At 37.6% G+C, this 15,797-nt stretch overlaps 2 protein-coding genes across 4 annotated transcripts; both read left to right on the top strand.

Annotated features, from left to right (window-relative positions):
* The first annotated feature begins 215 nt into the window (after positions 1-215).
* On the top strand, positions 216-4,289 carry LOC111436511 (prostamide/prostaglandin F synthase). Of its 3 annotated transcripts, none has more exons than XR_002709264.1 (8): positions 216-610; positions 2,048-2,094; positions 2,172-2,286; positions 2,995-3,039; positions 3,201-3,260; positions 3,374-3,475; positions 3,581-3,751; positions 3,795-3,903. XR_002709264.1 is itself a non-coding variant. In XM_023074276.1 (8 exons), the coding sequence occupies exons 1-7, from the start codon at positions 293-295 to the stop codon at positions 3,695-3,697; spliced, it is 804 nt and encodes a 267-aa protein (XP_022930044.1). In that variant the 5' UTR covers positions 216-292; the 3' UTR covers positions 3,698-3,729; positions 4,025-4,289. The 3 variants fall into 3 exon arrangements, 2 of the variants coding, with proteins under 2 accessions (XP_022930044.1, XP_022930043.1); XM_023074276.1 differs by lacking the exon at positions 3,795-3,903 and adding an exon at positions 4,025-4,289 and having other exon boundaries at positions 3,581-3,729; XM_023074275.1 differs by having other exon boundaries at positions 3,581-3,903.
* A 6,970-nt stretch (positions 4,290-11,259) lies between these two features.
* On the top strand, positions 11,260-12,330 carry LOC111436512. The gene is made up of 2 exons (XM_023074277.1): positions 11,260-12,055; positions 12,137-12,330. The coding sequence occupies exons 1-2, from the start codon at positions 11,383-11,385 to the stop codon at positions 12,223-12,225; spliced, it is 762 nt and encodes a 253-aa protein (XP_022930045.1). The 5' UTR covers positions 11,260-11,382; the 3' UTR covers positions 12,226-12,330.
* Positions 12,331-15,797: the final 3,467 nt, after the last annotated feature.

The raw sequence follows: 15,797 nt of genomic DNA, 5'->3' as shown, positions 1-15,797 counted from the left end.
TTTGGAATAGGTATATAGTCACAGACATGCCCTAGATAAGCATGATTTGACCTATGACATGTGACCATATGCAACACTCCCCGGATAAGATGACCTAACGTGACATTTAGGTTTTTTTTTTTTTTTTAAGATTTTGTGAAAGGGGTATTTTCGTCCAATCATTATTTAGCTCTGGCCATTTTTACAATCAAAAGGCTTAAAATGCGAACTTATTATGGCCATTTATGCCGTTATCCCAAGAAAAACGAACTGAACAACAACACAGTTCCAGTTGGAGCGCTGATTCAGAGCAATGAATTTGGTTTCTGCGCGCACCCAAAATCCCCTTCGATGCGCTTCCCTTTCGATGTTATCCTCATCGATTAACCTCCCTTCCCACTTTCCCTCTCCTCTGCTTCTCAAGCCCTATGCTCCCGATTCCAAACTCTATCCTGCAAAACTAGCGACTACTAATGGCGATGCTCGTCGCAATTTCAGATCGCCTGTCGTTGTCAAGGCTTCAATAACTTCAGGGTATGGCCCAGAGATTGGAGAGATTCTGGGCGATGTTCGCATTTTTACTGCTGCTGGTGAGCCAGTTCTGTTCAAGGACCTCTGGGATCAGACTGAGGTACAATCATTGGCTCTTTTGTGTTTATTTACTGATTATTTTCTCTGTCGCTTTCTTTTTTTTTCTTTGGTGCTTTTGTTTACAAATAGGTGATGTTCTTTGGCTAATTGATTCTGATGATGGATGTGTGTTTAATTGATCAATGAACTGAAATCTCCAATATGAAACAGAAAATTTAAGAATCAAACATGAAATTCTATCCTGTACACGACTTTTTATTGTCATTTTGCATAATTTAAAATGACCCAAATCAGAAGAAGCTATAAACATGGTTTATTGGTAATTTATTTGGCTTCCTGAACTTTGATGTTTCTTTCCTTCTAACTATAGAGAAAAGTGAGCTCAACAAGCACCCTTATAAAAAATATTTCGTTCTCCTCCCAACCGGTGTGAGATCTCACAATCCACCCACCTTTGGGGCCCAGCGTCCTCGTTGACACTCTCGTTCCCTTCTCCAAGCCCAATCCACCCCTTTTGGATTCCAGCGTCCTTGCTGGTATATCGCCTTGTGTCAACCCCCTTCAGGGCTCAGCCTCCTCACTGGCACATCGCTCGGTGTCTAGGTTTAGAACCAATTGAAACAGTCCAAGCCCACCGCTAGCAGATATTGTCCTCTTTGGATTTTCACGTTTGGACTTCCCCTCAAGGTTTTTAAAACGCATATGCTAGGGAGAGGTTTCTACACCCTTATAAAGAATGTTTCGTTCTCCTCAACCAGTGTGAGATCTCACATGAGACTCATATGTTCTAGGTGTTGCATATTTTTTGTCAAGTATTTTGCTACCTTTTCGACTCCTATCACAGGTTTTAGGTCATCTCTTTTTCTTTCCTCATGGTTTATTCTTTCCACTGAACTAAAGAAGGGGTTCATTCTTTCAATGCCTTGCAACAAAGACGGGAAGGTTCCTAAATTGAATAATTAGCGACATTCGTATAATAACTGGACCCACCTTTTTTTTTCCTGAGACAAATCATTGGAGTTCAATTATCGAGTTTCCAAATCCAAATGCAATTTGTTTTCTGTTCTTTCAATCATCTTTGTTTCCTAACGTACCAGAGCAAATTGTTAAAAGATTTTCCATATCTTAAATGACTTAAGCATATGGATAAGCATAAGATTGCATAGTTTATTTATTCTACATACTCCACTTTTTATTCTGTTCCTTTGATTGCATAGATGTTTTATTTCTTGGTTACAAATTTAGTCTCTGTTACTTTTACGTGCATGGGTGAAATGCAAATTCTTTTTCTAGCTCTTCATGGTAGAATAAATATCAAAAAGTGTATAATTCGTGATGAACATATATAGAGAGCTCAATAGTGTTACATTTATTGACGGTCGTAATTTGATACGTTATAAGTTATAGATTTGAATCTCTACTTCTATTTTTCTTTACCGAATATTATTTAGACTATATTTGATTGGTGTTTACCCAGGGAATGGCTGTTGTTGCCCTTTTGAGGCATTTTGGATGCTTTTGCTGGTAAGTCATCAAATTAGACCATTCATTTGCAAATTTGAAATTTTTGGTGAGTTGACAGTTGCTTGCTCTTGTTCTAGTTGGGAACTTGCTTCCACTTTAAAAGAATCCAAAGCAAGGTTTGATTCATCTGGTGTTAAACTAATAGCCGTAGGCATTGGAACTCCGAATAAAGCACGTATCCTAGCTGAGCGGGTATCGATTTTCCTTGTGTAAATTATCGCTTTAATTGTCCATGGCTGCATCCTTTTCTCTATTAATGACATTTCATTTTTTAAGATTTATCTAATAATTATTCGATTTAGATTAGATGCTCTAAATCAAAACACACCGAATTTGGATATTGTTTATAATATGAAGGATCCGATAACATCAATAACACGTGGTTAAATTACAAGTTTGGTCTCACATCAATTAAACTTGTCTATTTAATTTCTGTACTTTAGAGTTTTTCTAATAGGTTCATAACTTTTAAGATTGCATCAACCTCGTCTCTATATTTTAATAGTTTCTAATAAGTCATTGTTGTTTAGATGTTACTCTGCATTAGTTTCTAATGAGTTCTTTAATTTTTAAGTTTGTGCGTAATGTAACGGATCAAGCCTGCCACTAGCAAATATGGTCCTTTTTGGCTTTTCCTTTCGAGCTTCCCCTCGAGATTTTAAAACGTGTCTACTAGGGAAAGGTTTTCACACCCTTATAAGAATGTTTCGTTCTCTTCCAACCGATGTGGGATCTCACATTTTTAAACTAATAAAATAAACAATAAAGATTTATCAGGTTTTTTAAAGATGTTTGTAGACAGAGCATATACATTATAAAAATTTCAACAATTATTGTATCTCTTTTGGTTTCTCTATCCTGCCTTTCATGGTCATAACATCTTAATTCTTCAAATTCCAGCTGCCTTTTCCAATGGATTGCCTTTATGCTGATCCTGATAGAAAGGTAATCCGATGCTACAAATGTCTATGCCATTATTACGTCTCTTTTTTCCTTTATTTTTTCGGAAAGGTTCCTTTTGTAGGGTACTCGGGAACAGATCCAATGGAGACGGGTTGGTTCATTTTTTTGATGTTTGTCACACTAATCATAATATGTTCATGCAGGCATATGATTTACTAGGTTTATACTATGGCTTTGGTCGTACATTCTTTAATCCAGCTAGTGTAAACTTTCTCCTTCCATCTACTTTATGATCATTTAACAGAATTTATTTGCATGCTTTTTTTTTTTTTTTTAAATTTTAATTTTGTCATCCCCCAATCGTCAATGTTTTTAGACGAAGGTATTTTCCAAGTCGAGGTTTTCGACCCTGCGAGAAGCCATGAAAAACTATACTCTTGAAGCTACCCCAGACGATAGAAGCAGCGTATTACAACAGGTTTTTTTTTTTTTTTTTTTGTGTGTGTGTTTTGTTCATATGAAAAACACTTTTTTGATCTTCAGTTTGTGGAAACTTTTTCATATTTCATGTTTGTTTGATTAGGGAGGGATGCTTGTTTTCAAAGGAAAACAACTGTTGTATGCTCGAAAAGATGAAGGTACCGGGGACCATGCTCCGTTAGATGAAATCTACGACGTCTGTTGTCGAGTCCCGACCTGAATCTTCACTCATAACGTGTGGATATTTGATTGGTACGTTGTTTCTTTTAATCTCTTAGCAAAGCATACCAGGAGAGAAAAAATGTGCTGGTGTTGTAGAGACTAAATCTTGATACTTTAATGCTCAATAGAGATATTCCAATGATATAAATTACATGAACATAGTATAAAATATAAATAAACATGAATTTAACTCGCCATTATTGATATATCATAGATTCAAATCTCGGGTTGGAAAATGTAATTAAATGCAATATGGTTCATGATTAGTGTGACTAACTTTTCGTGATTGTTCCTTGAACTTTTATTTTTTCTTATTTTTTATTAGGATTCGATGCACAATACTACTCTACTCACAGTTCACGTGTGCGCACATGAATTTACAAGGTGGGTTCGTGTATGTACCTCTTAGGTCTGACTATGGGATAGCGCATGCTCACGCGTTAGAAGTCAATGAAAAGGAGAGCTTATAATATTGTGGTATACATCTTCGTATGTAACATACAAAATAAGTAATTCATGTTTGTGACATGATGCATGAGGTGCTGTATTTAAAATCATGGTAAAGTAAAATGACGCATATATTACTTCCATACTTTTCGGTACAAGAATTTCTAATGAGATGTACTTACAAATTCATAGTATTTCATACATGTTTGTTATATATGGTGCATCCTAATATCTTATAGGGCTTAAACGTAATCATAACAAACATGAGGTACACGCATCATGAAAATAAACTTTAACATCATAATATAGAATAATATCACATAAAAGGTCACAAGTGATGTGATATTCATGCTTCATCCAATTCATCAAACTTCGCTCGTAGGTGTTTCAATAGTAAACTTGCCTACAGTATTGGCCTAAGTCATGTCACTAATTTCTCTTAGCCAATAGTCGTCTAATACTTGCTTGTCGAACTCAAAACATATTCAAGAAACTAATTACACATAGCGATGTCTCATGACATCGAACTTAAAACATATTCGAAAAAACTAATTACATATAATCTTTTAAATAAATCAAAATAGCTGTAATGTCATTATCATAACAGCTTTGGAACAAATCAAAATGCTAGAATGGTATGGTTTTGAGGCTAATTCTCAACCTATTTTCCTTTTCTTTTAGGAGATTTTTCTCCATTCTTCCTCTTTCTTCTTTTTCTATCTAAAGGGGAGCACATTCTCATGAAAAATAACATGCCCACAGACCTTCCTACCTACCGTAGTATGGGACAACATGTAAGTTTTAACCGAATTGATAGTAGGTCACTTATTTGGTTGGCCTTAGTAGGCATTCTCCTTATATCCGAGTACATTGAAATTTCGTCCTTCGAAGTTGCTCCAAGTATCGCCAAGAGTTGTTTCCTATCAAAACGTTCATCTCGTTTCGTTAGTGATTCAAATTTCTTAGCTCAATTTAACTTAAATTGAGAAATCGGACCTTCTACTAATCTTAATTGTCTTAAACAAGGTCAATTTCAGCGTGGAAATTGATGAAAAATCCCTATGTCGAGCCGAGAAGCAGCATTGTGAGCCGAGAAGCCACGTCGAGCCAAGTTCAAGCCGACGAGGCCACGCATGTGTCGGTCCCACGTATGTTCGTCTTTCGTACCGTGTAACACCCACGTTTGATTGTATTCGTCTAAAATACTCAAACCTGACTGTTTGTCTTCTTCCCCTTCGTATTCTTGGTGTTCTGTAACTCTCAAATGGTAGGAGTGTGGCTTGTTTGGCATATTGTGGGCGTCGGGGAACATAGAAGGTTGCGAGAATTCCGACGCCGACGAGGTGCCTTTTCGAGCGACTGATTTTTTTTTTCTTTCTTTTTTGTTTGTTTGTAACCGTTACATGATTGCTCTCTCGTTGAAAAACCTTTGTTCCATTTATTTTGAACTAGGGAGAGGGAAGAAGAAGAGGGATATTGATGAAAAAGAAAAAAAAAAAAAAACTAAATTGATAATAATATGGTTGAATTTTGCAGAAAAATTACTCTTAACTATCTAAAGTTTCAAGCACCCACTTAAACTAAAAAATAATAATAATAATAATAATAAAAGTTAAAAAAAATACAATTATGGTTGATTTTGAACCAAAACGGTAAATATTTTGTTTAAAACAAATATCTAAATTTTTAAAAGAGTTAAAAAAACACCAAAAAGTTTCCATTTAAAAATGTTACAAAAATATGCTCCAAAGTTTTATTAATATATTTAATATTTTTAAAAAACTTCAAATACACAACTTTTTCTAAAAATAAAAAATAAAAAACACCTTTAAACTTTTTTTTAAAATTTCAAAAATAATATAAATACAACTTTTATATTTTTTAGAAAAAGTTTGGAGATAATTATGAGGCGTAGATAGACGGCCTCGTAGATATTGCCGTAGATATTTTTTTAATTTTTTTAATAAAAACTAAGGGCGTTTGATAATACGACTCTTAAAATTCCAAAAGTATTTTTTAAACAGTTTATTGACTATAAGAATAATTCTGATTTTTTTTTTAAGTCAAAGGGTATTAATGATACTTGTCAAAGTTTGAGGTATTTTTGAATATTTTCGAATATTATTAAAAGTTTTTCTATCCAAAATTATTTGCCAATGTAATTTTTAAATTTTTTTTTTTCAAAAGTTTAAAGATATTATTAATTTTTTTAAAAGTTTATAGTTATTTTTAAGACAACTCATGTTTTTAACTATTAAAACATTAGAGTTGCATTAAAAGTGGGTAGTATCACAACTTGACTAAGAGAAAGTAGGTTGTGACCTTACACACATATTCACACGGTGAAGACCTTCAAGTGGCACCCATTCGGTCACCTGGGGGCCGAGTTAGATAAGTGCATCCAAGCCAAGTTGAGGCATGTGCAAGGTTGGCAAGAATGAGGCACCACGTTGAAAACAAGTTTTAAGAGGGTCGAGTAGGGCCTTGTCAGAAGTCGGGGTTTCGATATGAGTTTCAACATGTGGCTTTGAAGTTAAGTCCACCATATGAAAGATGAAAACTCCCCAAATTTAGTAAACCAGATACTCGATGAACGTTCCATGGGACCGTATGAATACTTGCCAAAAAAGCATTTACTTTAGAAAGATTGAAAATGCCTCAAAATGTACTATAGAGGGAGACATGGTGTCAGTTCTCCAGCAACTCTGCGTCCTATGGCCCAAGCGAGCTACCTTATGACACATACATGTGTCACAGTGTGGGTGAGCTTCTCGGGCGTCTTCCTTTAAAATGGGTCTTTTAAGGTCTGTGTCAACGTGCTGACATTGCACCCTAACCCATGTGTCAAAAGTTGGATTATGCACCCGTTATCTGAAACGAATTTGGTAAATGATTTAGCATGGAGACGAGAGGGTCCAATGCCTCAATAGAACCTAGATGGATGAATGTTTAGGAAGTCTAATGAGATGAATGATACGTAAGTCAATTCCGATTGATATGTCCGAGCAAGTCAAAATGGTCGGGTTGTCCTGAGATATGTGATGACATCATGATGCATGGATCGTTTGATGGGAACCTAGATGATGATGAGATGTGACGTTGTTTACGAGAGACCTTGGCTTAGAGTAGAGACAAGTTGACCCAGATGACTTGGCATAGAGGCAAGTCGGCTATAATCACAGATGATTGAACATGCATGCACAAGTAGCATGTGTGGTCGAACAATGCATAAGTTGTGTTCGGTTGGCAAAGACGAACCTCTGTTATGGTCTAATGAAGCCACAAACTTGGGCGAAAAATGTGAATGGGACTTGAAATTCCCTTAAGACTTGTCATGAATGTGTCGAGATCATGACGCCGCACGGTCGAAGATGTACACCCTTGACAAATAACAATTATCATTGAGCTAAGTTGGTCTACTAAGTCACAACCATGGACGACATACCTAAGTGAGTTAAGGGGTATATGGATTTATGATTTTGAGAGAAATTTTGTAATGAGACGAGAGGAAGAGCGAGGATCTCATGGAGGGTAAAAACTAAGCGGGGGACGATAGGTCAAAGTGTGCAGCTTGTCACGATCATGTTGGTCCAAGGCGCGTTGGTCATAGCTGCATGTCAAACCTCTTGTGCTTTTTTTTACCACTTTCTAGATATATATTTTCTTTTTGTATTTTCTAAATATATAACGTTTCAACATAATTATGTCTATGCCTAGTGGACCTGAAATGCCTTAAAATATAGTATAAGGAGATGCTACTCGTCGTCAATTCTTACTATCGACAAAGAGAAAGGGGAAAAACCTAGTGGACCTGAAATTGCTGCAAAAGCCGATTGCTGCAAAAGCCAATCGAAGGGGAAAAACCTAGGTCTCTCCAACTTGACGTTTAACTGTTCGATGAAATGCCTCTGTTTATTTTTCCTTTGTAAAAATGTATGTACTCGTCTGTTTGCTTTCAGAATCATGGAAAGTGAAGTTTCTTCTTAATGGTAACAAAGTAGCATACAACTCGCAAATACTGTCCTCCTTGTACTTTTACTTTCGAATTTCTCTTTTTACTTTCGAATTTCTCCTCAATATTTTAAAATGCATCTAGTAGGAAAAAGTTTCCACACCTTTATAAATAATGCTAAGTTCTTCTCTCCAACCTATGGAATCTCACAATCTACCCCTTCGGGGCTAGTGTTCTCGCTAGCACTTGTTTCCTTGTCCTATCGATGTGGGACCCCTTCGGAAATCAGCTGGGCAACACGCCTTGGACGAGCATGACCGTGACATCCTCCCCCACCTAATTGGTTGACGTCCCTGTCAATCGACTACTTTCGAACCTGGCGATGTGGGTGGCGGTGGAGTCTAGATCTTCGGCGCGTTCCCAGCTGGTTTCCTCCATAGGGGAGATTTTTCCATTTGACAAGGAATTCACGAATCGTCCGTACGGGTCTTCCTATCTTCTTAACCTTGTCGGCTAGGATCTCCTCTATTTCTTTGTTGTCTCTTTGTTTCAGATCGATGTTCGGTCTTGTGATTACATTTCACTGTCCGCCCTTCCGACTCAGCGCATCGGCTGCTTGATTACTCTTTCCTGCCTTGTGTTCGAATTTGAAGTCGAATTCCGCCAACGACTCCTGCCATCGGGCTTGTTTTGCCGTCAATTTTGGTTGATCGAAGAAATGGCAAATGGCGCTGTTATCCGTCTTCACTATGAACTGTGATCCCAAGAGGTACTGTCTCTAGACGTGTAGGCAATGGACCACAGCCAGCATTTCTTTTTCGGAGATGGTGGATCTCTGTTCAGCATCGTTGAACTTTCGACTTTCATAAGCGATGGGGGTTGTCTTGATCTTCCTTCTTGTCTAGCATAGTCTCGACTCTTGTGTCGTTGCTCTCTTGAATGGACACTTAGAGTGCACTGAGAGAGACCCGATGAGGACAGTAGGACACTTTGTGGGGGCCTCTACACAACAGGCATTGTAAAGGTGTCGTCGGGTGGTTCCTTTGTGGGTAAGGTCCTCAAGATGTCCCCGCTTGGTTGTTCTAAGGAGGTCTATCTGTCCACCCGCTAGGTCTGTCGTTACTTCCGTTTGGCCTTTTGGGGTTTTCATTTCGATGACCTGGCGGCTTATATGTTTTGCCCACAATGTTTGGGGCCTGTGTTGTTTTTCTTTGGTAACCCGCTTCATTCCCATAGTCTAGGAGTCTCTCGGCACTGACAATTGTGGTAGCTAGGTCTTGGAGCTTTTTCTCGTGTACTTTTGTTTTGGCCCACGGTTGTAACCCATTTATAAAGAAGAACACCTTGTCCTTCTCTGATGTGCCCTTGATATCTAGCATCAGGGTCGAGAACTGTCTAACATAGTCCCTTATGCTTCCAGCTTGATTTAGGGCTATTAGTTTTTCTATTGCTAGATGCTCTACGTTTTTTTGGGAGGAATTGATCCCTCAACTCTCTCTTGAGGTCTTCCCACGAGTCTATGGTGCACAATTCATTCTCGATGTCTTGCACCTTCGTACGCCACCAAAATTTGGCGTCGTCTACGAGATACATCGAGGCTACTGTCACCTTTATGTTGTTGGTACAAGCCGGAGTGGCTTTGAAGTACTGTTCGACATCAAAGATGAAGTTCTCCAACTCTTTGGCATCCCGGTTCCCTTTGAAAGATCTAAGGTCTGGGGACTTCAGTTTGTTGGATCCTGTATTAGTTTGCCCAGTCGAGACATTCTCCACGGCTTTCATGTTCACCTCAATTCGGGTGCTCATGACGGACATCTTTTCTTAGATTTCATCGATCGTTGTTCTGAATTCGTCAGCTAATCCATTGAACAAACTCATCATTGTATTTTGTAGCACGTCGAACTCTTCGCCACGCCCCTCCTTGTACGCGACAGAGCTATCGGGGCTACCAGACGGTTTTGGGTTGTTCGTAGGAACAACTCTTTCTTCGAGTGAGGTCACTTGAAACATCAGTTCTGCGATTGGCAATCCATCTAGTCGGTTACCCATTGCGTCGATTTCTACGACTTTTCTACTCAATTCTGTCACCTGTGCTTCTAGGAAGCGGATGATGTCAGAGACTTCTTTGAGGAATAGCATTTCCTCCTCTATTAAAGTAAGCCGGTCGGCTTGCGATTTGGGTGTCAACTTTATCGTCGACATGTTTTCGGTCTTTGCTATTTCACGGAGCTTACAAAACTCTGATACCACTTGTCACAATCGCACTTTTGATGGCAGCGGACTTGCGATTGGTGCGGCACTCACTTTCCAACGACAAGTGAGCTAAGCCAATTCATTCTTGCGTCGCCTACGACCAAGTGACGTATGCTTGAGCCTCTGGCCTCGATTTTAAGAGAAGGTTTTAGAAAACGAGGGCAGAGAGAGATTTTTGAAAGAGACGTTATATAAGCAAACAAGAGAGAAATAACAACAGCTCACAATATATAACCTTGGGTAGAGAGAAGTTGACAACTAGTCGTATCTCCCTATAGTACATTCTGAGGCATTTCATGTCTGACAGACATAGACATGATATTTTTGAAATATTATACTTCCTAGAAATACAAAAGTAAAATGCTAAAAATGAGAAGACATAAAGGGTTAGGCTTGCCATGGGCAACACGCCTTGGACGAGCATGACCGTGACATTGGGCACACCGCCTCGTGTCTACCCCCATTCGGGACTCAGCCTCCTCGCTGACACATTGCCTCATGTCTGGCTCTGATACCATTTGTAACAGCCAAAGTATACACCGATAGCAGATATTATCCTTTTTGAGTTTCGTCCTCGAACTTCTCCTCAAGCCAATGTGGAATCTCACAAAGTGGAGGATGATCCATGCATTTAAATTTTGACTTAAAACGTACCTCACTTTATCATTCATGTCCATCCAGGTTTTTTCCCAGGAGAATAACACAAGTCTAAAGCCAAATCCACAGACGCTGGATATGATTCCCGTCCACCACTACACCTATACCCTTATCGATGCTCTCCTGCTTTTGTTGTTTCTTTATTTCAAATCGAATCTATAAAAGAAGAGAGAGTCAATAATTTACTGTGAAAGTGACAGACATTAACGAAGAAAATAAGGTCCCCATAACTTATAAAAACTCAAAAATCTTCTTTTCTATTGGATTCCAAAGAAGCCTCGATCAAAGAGACCACCAAAAAAGTTGATTCTCTTAGCCATAGAAACAATATCAAATTTGAAACTTCACCATTTCTCAGATCAAACACAGAAAAGATGCAGAAAATACAGAGTTTTCATCTTCTCCACTCTGTTCTGTTCTTCAATTTCTTCTTGTGTTCATCCAAAACTGACCCAATTTCTTGTGGTAAAATCCAAATTCAATCCCCTTTCTTGAGTTCTTCCAGTCCATTAAGCCATATGATTCTCTGCAGATCTCACAAACTATATTTCAGAACTTCAATAGGCCTTTTCCCCATCTCCCAAATCGATTACACCACCAAAACACTTATAATCTCTCATGTTCCTTCTTCTTCTTCAACCCATTTTGTGTCCCCTGCCCTTCTATCCTCAGGCCTTCCTTCTCCACCAAACCTCACCAACTCACTCCTCCTCTTCCACTGCTCAAACCCAACAAAACCCATCTCTGAATCTTTCCAAAACTGCCCAAAGTTTGAAGCTTTACGAGAATCCCAGAAGCCATCTTGTTTGATCCTTGAAGATCTGGGAGATTTGAAACAGAGCTTCAATCCAAATGACTTGAAATGCTCCAATTTCATTAGGGTTTATAGAAACTCCTCAGATTTTGGCCTCAGAAATGGGTATAAATTGGGGACTTCAATCTCTTTTGACATTCCTGATCATGTTCCTAATCCGTGTAAGGAGTGTGAGAAGGCTGATGGGCATTGTGGAGTGGGGTTGAGATGCTTATGCCATGTTGTGGAGTGCAGTAAGTTTCTGATTCTCTGATATTACCATGAAAAAAGCTTTAACTTTTTGATATTTACTGCCTTTTCCTATGATTTTGCAGAAGATAAGGTGTTTTCTGAGGGTGGGATTGTGAGACCTGGCGGTAAATTTCTCCTTTCTTTGCTGCCTGTTTTTGTGATGATTATCTAGAGGAAACCTTGATATGCATAAAAACTTGGTTTGTTTATTTGTACTGACTTATTTATTTTGCATTAAGTAATCAATTTTTTTTTATAAAATTATTTATTTTGTATTGGATTGAATCTTCAATTCATACCACTCGCTTCTAGGAGCGTATAGTATATTAACCTATCGAGGTTCTTGAACTATCTAACCAGCCAATTACTATTTCCTATAGTCGATATGGTCCTTGCATAATCTGTGCACAAGTTTGGGATGTGCCTCTCATCAACATATGGTTAAAGGTTCCTCGAATACGTATAGACCGTCTTTCGTGTTGGATTTTCTATTAGAAATGGTTCATGGTTTTCCTAATAGGCTTCTTCACCGTTGCTATCGAGCCTTAACCAGTGCTCCTTTAATAGTGCCTCATAAATTTGCTACTAGGTGCAAACCTATGCTCCTTCAATAGTGTTAAGCAGACATGTCATGAAGTGGTATTTTCTGTTGAGGATTGTTGGAGTCCCACCTTGGATAATAAAAGGCAGATCATGAGTATATAAGTGAGGAACACTACTCCATTGTTATGAGGTCTTAGGGAAATTAAAAGTAAAGTTATGAGAGTTTATATTCAAAGTGGATAATATCATACTAATGTGGAGGGTCATTGTTTTAGCAGTAGTATCAGAGTTGTGTCCTTATCTTAACGTAGTCATGTCTCAAAGGTACAATCATAGTGACTCAGGTGTCGAACAAAGGGTGTACTTTGTTTGAGGGATCTTGAGAAGAAGGAAGACCTCAATTAAGGGAAGGTTCTTCGAGGGCTCGAAAAAAGGAGGTATCAGGGGAGGTTTTATGATGTACCTTGCCAAACGGGTAGTCTTGGGTTTAATATCATTCATCATGAATTTGGACAACACCTTCTAATTATCTATCTTCTCCATATCGGATCCTAGAGTCAATATATCATCCACATACAAGATAAGTACAAAATGTTTTCCTAAGCTAATCATTCTTCATCGCCATTACACGTCATTTCCAGATGCTTCTTTCGGAAGAGCACGTGAAAGGCCTATGGAATCCAAAAGTCGGGTCTTTTAGGGCAATAAAAAATGGCTTAAATGAAAGGAGCAGCAAGAGTCTTTCGCAAACTTGAGTTCAAACTTCTTGTACGACTGTCTTGGTGTTTGTTTCATTCCATACAAGCTCAGAATGAACTAGATATAGTATTACTGCAGATATGACTCCTCGTCTAGATCTCCATGTAAAACGATGTTTTTACATCCATTTTTTGTTCATCCTGGCATTGAACTACCATCTAGTTCAGCCTTGATTCTAAACACCATTTGTTTAGCAATGCTTCTTTCTGGTAGGAAGCTCAATTAACGCTCATGTATTATTCTTTTCAAGTGAGCTCATTTTATTATTTATTATGGCTTACTCTCACTTGGTTGAATCTTCCACTTGTTGATCCTCATCAAAATACTTTGGTTCTCTTTCATTACTCATCAATAGAGAGTGTAATGAACATGAATATATATATAGTACTCTGATGGTTCTAGATTATCTTCTCACCATCTACTCATGTGTCACTTGTTCCACCTCTAGATCCTCAACCATAGTTTCAGAAGTTTGAGTTCCTACTAAAATATGGGTGAGTTTTTCTACGACTCAACCTCAACTTTCACTTGCTTCATATAGTCTCTGAATCTCTTTATTTATCCTTGTACATAATATTTTCATCAAATGTCATATCACGATGTCTTAGAATTTTTCTATTTTTGTCATCCAAAAACCTGTACTCGATCATATTAGAATCATAGCACATGAAGTATCATTTCGCAGCCTTAACATTAAGCTTGTCTCTTTTCTTTGGATCAACATGAACATATACGGTCCAACCAAAAGTACTCAAGTGAAAGTATTTGAGTTCTTTTCCTGTTCATATCTCTTCTTGCAACTTAAACTACAAGGGTATTGAAAATTCTCTATTGATCAAGTAGGTTGTCGTATTCACAACATCAACCAAGAATGTCTTTGACAATTCATCCCATGAATCCAAAATATAGGATTCAATCGAGCTATCCATGTTGAGAATTATAGCATCACCAGTGTCTTTTGTTGAATTTATAGAATCATTATCATCTACAGATTTGTGTTTCTACTTCATCTTTGGTCTTGTACAATCTGCCCGAAAGTGTCTTTTTTCTCCATAATTTTAACGCTTTTATGTTTTATCTATTTGAGATTTTTTTCAATTCTTTGATTTTGATCGCTCGTGCTTGCTTGGGCCCTTTGAATTACTTCTTCCCCTTCGATCAATACTGAAAGCATTGATCAATGAGTTCCCAATTTTTCATTTGCAAATAATTTCATTATTAAACTTCAATTTCTCAAATCTTCGGCAACGGTTGATCGTAGCAACAACAGTATTTCATGAGTCGAGTAAAGATGACATCAAAATCAATTCTTTAATTTCATCTTTGAAATTAATTTCTATAAAGCTCAGTTAACTTACAATCATATTGAATTCATTTATGTAATTCGTAACAGATCCACCTTTAGACATTTTTAGATTGAACAATCTACACATCAAATATACCTTGTTCATTTTTTTATAATTTTCGTGTATATTCGACAATACTTACAACACATCTGATGTTGTCCTTTCCTTGATAATATTAATTCTCACGTTTCTGGATAACATCAACCTGATCAATCATAGAGCCTATTGAGCCTTGAGTTTCTGTTGCTCTATGGTCATGGTATTCGGTTTCACCCCCAACTAGGATTTGTGAAAATCTTTCTGGTACATATAATTTTCAATCTGTATTTTCCAAAAACCAAAATCGGTTCCATCAAACTTCTTGATTCTAATTTTTTAGCTTTCCATCTTCATATATCACGGCGAATATAATCTAGCTTTGATACTAGTTGTTAGAAACGCACAACAACACACACTCATCTAGATAAATATCACAGAGAACGAGAAAGAGAAAATGTAAGGAGAAAGTATACACAGGTGCCTTCCATATATGTATAATTACAAAATAGAATATGATGAAGATGATTTATTCAAACCATTACCTAGGAAAATTTATATTTAGTTTACTATACATAGCCATTTAATAAACTATAAGTAAATCAGGTTCACAATCTAACACTAACACTCATCTCAAGAAAACTCGAGGTTCAATCATCTCATGTCACGACTCATGTCATTAATACACATGCCCTCGTTTGTCGGAAAAAAATGCTATTAAGCACTAACTAAAGCTTCCTCAATCGCTTCTTATATTGTACTAAAGTTCGTAAGTGGGTGACTGCACATACCTCGTTACTACGCAAACTTTCGCCAATCGAGGCGAGTTCACGATCAGGAGTTGTGCCTAATTGCCTCCACATAGTACGTACGTCATTATAAAGACACCCATTATGAGTCATAATCAAGGCTTAGTAATCTGAATGGCTAACTCTAGCATGTTTGCCATTCATATAGAATTTACATAGTATCTAGTTATTTCATCAATGGGCATACATGTAGATTCAATTGTCCAACGTGTTGTGCATACTCGAATGATTCAAGAACGACATATTCATGA

The sequence above is a fragment of the Cucurbita moschata genome, unplaced genomic scaffold (assembly GCF_002738365.1).
Source record: "Cucurbita moschata cultivar Rifu unplaced genomic scaffold, Cmos_1.0 Cmo_Scf00055, whole genome shotgun sequence".
Taxonomy (NCBI): domain Eukaryota; kingdom Viridiplantae; phylum Streptophyta; class Magnoliopsida; order Cucurbitales; family Cucurbitaceae; genus Cucurbita; species Cucurbita moschata.
This window is presented reverse-complemented; position numbering and strand designations above follow the sequence as displayed.

Bases quoted from the DNA above. Each gene is read 5' to 3' on its own strand.
- LOC111436511 (XM_023074276.1), top strand. From the start codon at position 293: ATGAATTTGGTTTCTGCGCGCACCCAAAATCCCCTTCGATGCGCTTCC. The intron at 2,287-2,994 runs GTATCGATTTTC...TTCAAATTCCAG, and splicing joins CACGTATCCTAGCTGAGCGG to CTGCCTTTTCCAATGGATTG. The intron at 3,040-3,200 runs GTAATCCGATGC...ATGTTCATGCAG, and splicing joins ATGCTGATCCTGATAGAAAG to GCATATGATTTACTAGGTTT.
- LOC111436512 (XM_023074277.1), top strand. From the start codon at position 11,383: ATGCAGAAAATACAGAGTTTTCATCTTCTCCACTCTGTTCTGTTCTTC. The intron at 12,056-12,136 runs GTAAGTTTCTGA...ATGATTTTGCAG, and splicing joins ATGCCATGTTGTGGAGTGCA to AAGATAAGGTGTTTTCTGAG.